Genomic DNA, 5,546 nt, shown 5'->3' on the forward strand with positions numbered 1-5,546 from the left:
ATGTTTCAGCATTACTGAAATTGAGCAGCCAGATCATTGCAACTGTTTTTAATCGATTGAACAACCTGCAAATCAAAGTATGGCACGAAATGATGGTTCACTAAGTTGTCTTTGGTCACGAAAAGTCAACGGTTTGGTAACATACTTTCATAATGTACATGTACAACCTCTATATACATGCAGCATACTTTAAAAGAAAAATAATTAAACCCGAGTTCTATCAGCATACTTGAGAAAAAAACAATTAAAATCCCCTATCTAAAGTTCTATGTTATTTAATATTTACTGAGCACTTGATACAGTAAAAACATTCCAAACATAATATCTAAATTACTTATGGCAGGTTAGCATCATCTTGATGATCACCATGAAACAAATTTATACAGTTATACCAACAAATTGTGTATTCTCATGTGTTAACAATAATTCTACACATAGTAAAAAAGATTATCGTATGCTCATTCTCATCTCCACGTGTCCACAGTCATCCAATACACAATAAAACAATATTGTACATGTATATTGCTTCCTAAAGACTGTAATAATGGCAATGAAACGACTCAATAGTCAACACACCATAAAGAAACTTTGAACAGGTGACCAAAAATAACATTTTCTCCAAAATCATAACATTACCATTTACATATGACCTCAAATACACCAAGCTAAATGCTTGATGACAGCAACAAATAGTTTTACGCGCGTCTATATTCATCTCCACAATCACCAATCACTTTAAGAAGATCTTTCCCCTTACTTATAGCTTCTTTAATACTGTTTACATCCTCTTCATCAAGTTTGAGTGAAAATATTGCAGTTGAGTCTTTGATATGTTCTGATAACCCAAGTCTAACGCCCACCATTGAGCCTGCCACAGCCGGCTGCAATCACATGTGCAAGTAGAAACTAAAAAGGCTAATTAACTATGCAACGTTTGAGACAAATTGAGAAGAGTGAAATTACCTGGTCTAGCACGAACTTTACAGCAACAGTTGGAATCGAGACTCCATGTTTTGTTGCTACCTGATTTAGCGTTTTAAGTAGAACTTGAAAGAGACCCCATCCACCCCACGCATCAACCATCTAGCAAATGAATTGCAGGTGCATATTACAGTCTTTGTGTATTATATATTTATATCTAGTGTTGCAGAACTCGGAATTACTTGGTGGGTACTCGGTTTTTGCAACTCGGGAAGTACTCGGGATTACTCGGAAGATCGGTCAAAACTCCTCCAAGTGATTACTTGAAAATCAGTCAAAATTGGTCAAAACTCGGTCAAAGTCAATCTTGGTCAACATTTAAGTACTACTCGAGTATTGTACTCCCCAAGTAGCGATTTTTTCAACCTTGATAATATCCACTACTTATGGTTCAATGATTTTCATTTGTACATCTTCTGAAGTTGCATACCAGCATTCTTCATATGAAAATAATCTTTGATATAATGCTTAAAATTTAACTACTCAATATCTTCAATCGTCATGCTATTAAAAGTTCTAAGGTTTTTCTCTGTTCGGGTTATCCTTGACGGCGAGTGACCCAACCCCATACTCTACTGTACGCAAACCATCAAGAATACTCCCCGACTGTTTTCAACCCCCTTCCCTGGCCACCCTAAGATTCGAACCTGAGACCTCTTGCAAGGATGTTAAGGCCCCAACCACTAGGCTACCTTGGGATGGTTACTTGTCATGTTATTATACACTAATTTGTTTATAAAATGGTTGATAAACTGGTATTTAATTAAGCTAGTGTGCATTTATATGAGAAATGTAACATACCCTTTTGTACTTCTGAAGGGAAGGAGTGTTGAGTGGAGGTCCAGCAAAGGGGATCGACAAGTTGGTATCTAAAAACTTCTCAGATAATAGTCCACCCATTACTGTTCCATACCTGCTTCAGAAACAAAATGTTAAATCGACCTTCATTTACAGAGGTGCGAAAACTAAGCAATAGAGTTATGTGTTTGTGTGTGTGTGTGTGTGTGTGTGAGAGAGAGAGAGAGAGAGAGAGAGAGAGAGAGAGAGAGAGAGAGAGAGAGAGAGAGAGAGACGTTATAAGTTTTACTCCAGTGAGCTGACAGAGTTCTGCCATTTGCTGTTGAGGTCGCATGTCCACAAGTGAATGTTGAACCTGATTATAGTAACAAATACATAGCAATAAGAAATACGAACAAGAATACTGTGCAGATATTAACAACTGAAACTGTTGAGTACCAACGATATTACCTGATTGCTAACAATCGGAATTCCATTTTCCAATATAATCTGTAACCTCTGAGTGTCAAAGTTGGTCAAAGCTACTGTCTTAATCTTACCTGTGAACCAAGAAATGAAGTTATCCAGTCTTGTGAAGAAATTAGTCAGATTAAATAGACACTGATAAAGATCAAACCTTCTTCTTTCAAATCCGTAAGATGTTTAAGGGCATCAAGATATCCATTATTGGAGTAATCCCACCTGGTTCCAAAAGCAATAAAGTCATATTTAACATGTTAACAATTATACAACATATATATATTTATTAGTTAAATTAGACATTTAAATGGTAGAAAAGGCAATTGTTACCAATGAAATTGAAGCATGTCCAAAGCAGCAACATCCATTCTCTTTCGTGAAACATCAATGCTTTTCTCGACATAACTCCTTGTCATTTTAACCGGTGGTGGCACCCATTTAGTAAGACTGCAGTTCAGATAAACAAAATACAATTAAGGAACTAATAGTTATGAAAGAAAGACCTCAAACTAATAGTTATCACCAACCCTTTAACAGTTTCTAAAAACTCAGGTGGACGTTCTCTGCGAACACGGTTTATAAATATGCCATACAAATCTTCTGCAGGTCCATCTGCCATATCAAAATAGCTTGAATAAGACAAGCCAGAAACCAAAATAAATGTTTACCCCCTATAATACAATACAAAAACAAAAAACACTTGATTACAAATCTCTATACAACTTATTTCTTTTCGAACGGCGATATCAGCATCACCCGGGGGACTTAACCACCTTCGCGATCATGTGCCACCCACACACACGTTAGGAGGAAACCTTCGCATATCGCATTGATGTTGGCAGTACCATCAAAAGTTGGAAACTCCCGCTTGGAATGAGAATCGAACCTGGGTTGGCAGTACCCCAAATTGAATCCCACCCCTCAAGCTAAGGCTTCGGTACAAATCTCTATATAGCTTACATGTAGCGATTAGAATATAATTAAAACTATCATGACTAATAACTTGTTAACTACATGTCCTATATATTAGGAGCTTAATTACATATATCAGCCATATCAAAGGTGTTCAAGCCAGAATCAGCATAACGAAGCATGGCATCAACCGCATTATCCCTGTCAATCTTCCCCCATCCACCACTAGTCTGCCACATCCCATTAACCACACGACAAATCTCTAACGAATCTTCTCCATTCTTAACCACACACACTTTGTTATCTTCTGTTACCACACAATTAACCGTTTTAACAACCAACTTCCTACTTTCAACTCCCCTACTAGACCTCGGTTTAATCGAATTCAACTTAAAGTGAGCAAACGAGCAGTTCAACAACTCAGTCATTTCAAACAATAAATAAGATATGAAGAAAAATAAAATAGTACACAGTCAGTCACATACAAATAGATAAAATTCGTTATTTTTTTTAGAAACGATAATCATTGATCCAGATGATGCCACGTGTCTACTCCCAAAACTTCACAAAATTGTACTCCGTATTTTGTAAAATGCAAACGAAACTGAATTGAAATTAAAGTAACTGTATAAGTTAGGGTTGATGAATTATACAGTGATCAGCCATATCAAAAGTGGATAAACCGGCATCGGCGTAGTTAAGCATAGCGTTAACGGCGTCATCACGATCAATTTTGCCCCACCCGCCACTCGTTTGCCACATTCCGTTAAGGACTCTGCATATCTCGAGCGAATCATTGCCGTTTTTGACGGTGGTTACCAGCTGCTGACGGTTTTCAGATGCGATTCCGATGGCCTCACACCGGACTTGAGTCCTCCTGGATCCGGTTTGATTAACAACGCGAGAGTCCGAACCGGTCCGAGCCTGAGGTTTGGAGCAGCCGAGTTTATTGAGGTTGTAGAAAGTACGGGTTAAAGTAACTGAAGCCATTTTTATGATTTTTTTTTTTTGGTCTTTGGATAAAAGTTGAATTCAGTGAAGAAGATAACGTTAACTTGGCGCCTCAATTACACAAATGATCGATCGATCGATTTTTTTAGTAGTTTGTAAAAAAGACATTTTTAGATGCTTGGCTTCCAAAAATAATCAACTTTTTTTTTTTTTTTTTTTTTTTTTGTTCCAATTTGTCTGAAATTTTGATTTAGGTTACTATTTTTTTCAGCTTTGATTGTCAATCTATTATATTGACTGTCGTTTAAAGTCTAAATTGAACTTCAGACATATTTAAAACCTATAGTATTTTAATTCTATCATTTTCATGACGTCTCACACTTACTTTTTATTTTTTATTTTTATCCTTTAAACCTACTTTATGGTCGATGATCCATTCAAAAGCAATATCTCAATCCATAGAACATTGAGAGGGAGGACATTCTCTACTCTTTGGGTGTTTCACTCTGGGTGGAGAAATGACTTCTCTTTATTCTACATCTTACCTTCCTCATACCCCAATTTGTGGGATTGTGTTTTGTTGTTGTTGTTTTACGCTTTGTGAACTTATTAAAAATGAAGAATTAGGATTTACAAACGAACGACAGAGAAACACATTTCATTTCAGTCGATCGAAACATCATCCGTACATGAACTACTGTTATATACCTATGTTAACCCTGTCAATACAATGATTAAGAACCCTAACAACCTTTAACAACTTAACTAACAATATTAACAAATTCTATTCTCCTTAATCATTATTTACATTTTGGTCCCCCAACTTTCTGTTGACTTCAATTTACTTCGTTTGACTTCTATAATCACCTTCAAGTTTGGCAGTGGGTAGAATCTAGAACTCCTAACTTGCGTAGTAGAGTGTTATGTTGATCGATAGATAGTATTCTGGTAAGGGAGTTGATCCTCACACACAGTTAATTTAGGTAATTAACAGCTTCACTTTTAACTTGATCTCCAACAAATAACAAATCACAAAAGCACACAAAGCTTTGAAATGTTACATATTCAGTGTTTGCGAAGAAAACTCCATTGTTGAAGCTCTGATACGATGAAAACTTATCAACAATGAAGAATTAGGGTTAACAAACGAACGAGAGAGAAACACATTTCATTTCACTCAATCGAATTACATCATATGTACATGAACTAGTGTTATATACCTAAATTAACCGTCAATACAATGATTAACAACCCTAACAACCTTGTTGAGTCTCCAATGTAATTAAGGATTTAATTATGACAAAACAGCAGATATGTACACTAGAATGTTATGTGCAGCCTGTAGTGACCCGAACTTTTCCATGTTTATATATATTAATTGAGATTGATATTTACATGATTAAATGTTTCCAACATGTTAAGCAATCAAACTTGTTAAGACTTGA

General features: G+C 36.0%; 1 protein-coding gene across 2 annotated transcripts; it reads right to left on the reverse strand.

Moving 5' to 3' along the window:
* Positions 1–438: 438 nt before the first annotated feature.
* Positions 439–4,154, reverse strand: LOC139861693 (uncharacterized oxidoreductase At1g06690, chloroplastic). 2 transcript variants are annotated; one of them, XM_071850170.1, is made up of 9 exons: positions 3,804–4,154; positions 2,766–2,850; positions 2,569–2,685; positions 2,396–2,460; positions 2,230–2,318; positions 2,055–2,134; positions 1,783–1,894; positions 964–1,083; positions 439–881 (listed from the first exon to the last, which is right to left on the reverse strand). In XM_071850170.1, exons 1-9 carry the CDS (start codon positions 4,138–4,140, stop codon positions 696–698), a joined length of 1,191 nt encoding a protein of 396 aa, XP_071706271.1. In that variant the 5' UTR covers positions 4,141–4,154; the 3' UTR covers positions 439–695. The 2 variants fall into 2 exon arrangements, with proteins under 2 accessions (XP_071706271.1, XP_071706272.1); XM_071850171.1 differs by lacking the exon at positions 3,804–4,154 and adding an exon at positions 3,281–3,790.
* Positions 4,155–5,546: the final 1,392 nt, after the last annotated feature.

The sequence above is a fragment of the Rutidosis leptorrhynchoides genome, chromosome 8 (genome assembly GCF_046630445.1).
Source record: "Rutidosis leptorrhynchoides isolate AG116_Rl617_1_P2 chromosome 8, CSIRO_AGI_Rlap_v1, whole genome shotgun sequence".
NCBI classification, from domain to species: Eukaryota; Viridiplantae; Streptophyta; class Magnoliopsida; order Asterales; family Asteraceae; genus Rutidosis; species Rutidosis leptorrhynchoides.

Coding starts and splice junctions, on each gene's coding strand:
- LOC139861693 (XM_071850170.1), bottom strand. CDS start 4,140: ATGGCTTCAGTTACTTTAACCCGTACTTTCTACAACCTCAATAAACTC. Junction 2,851..3,803: donor TTTTGATATGGCTGATCACT/GTATAATTCATC, acceptor TTGATATGGCAG/ATGGACCTGCAGAAGATTTG. Junction 2,461..2,568: donor GACATGCTTCAATTTCATTG/GTAACAATTGCC, acceptor TTTTGGAACCAG/GTGGGATTACTCCAATAATG.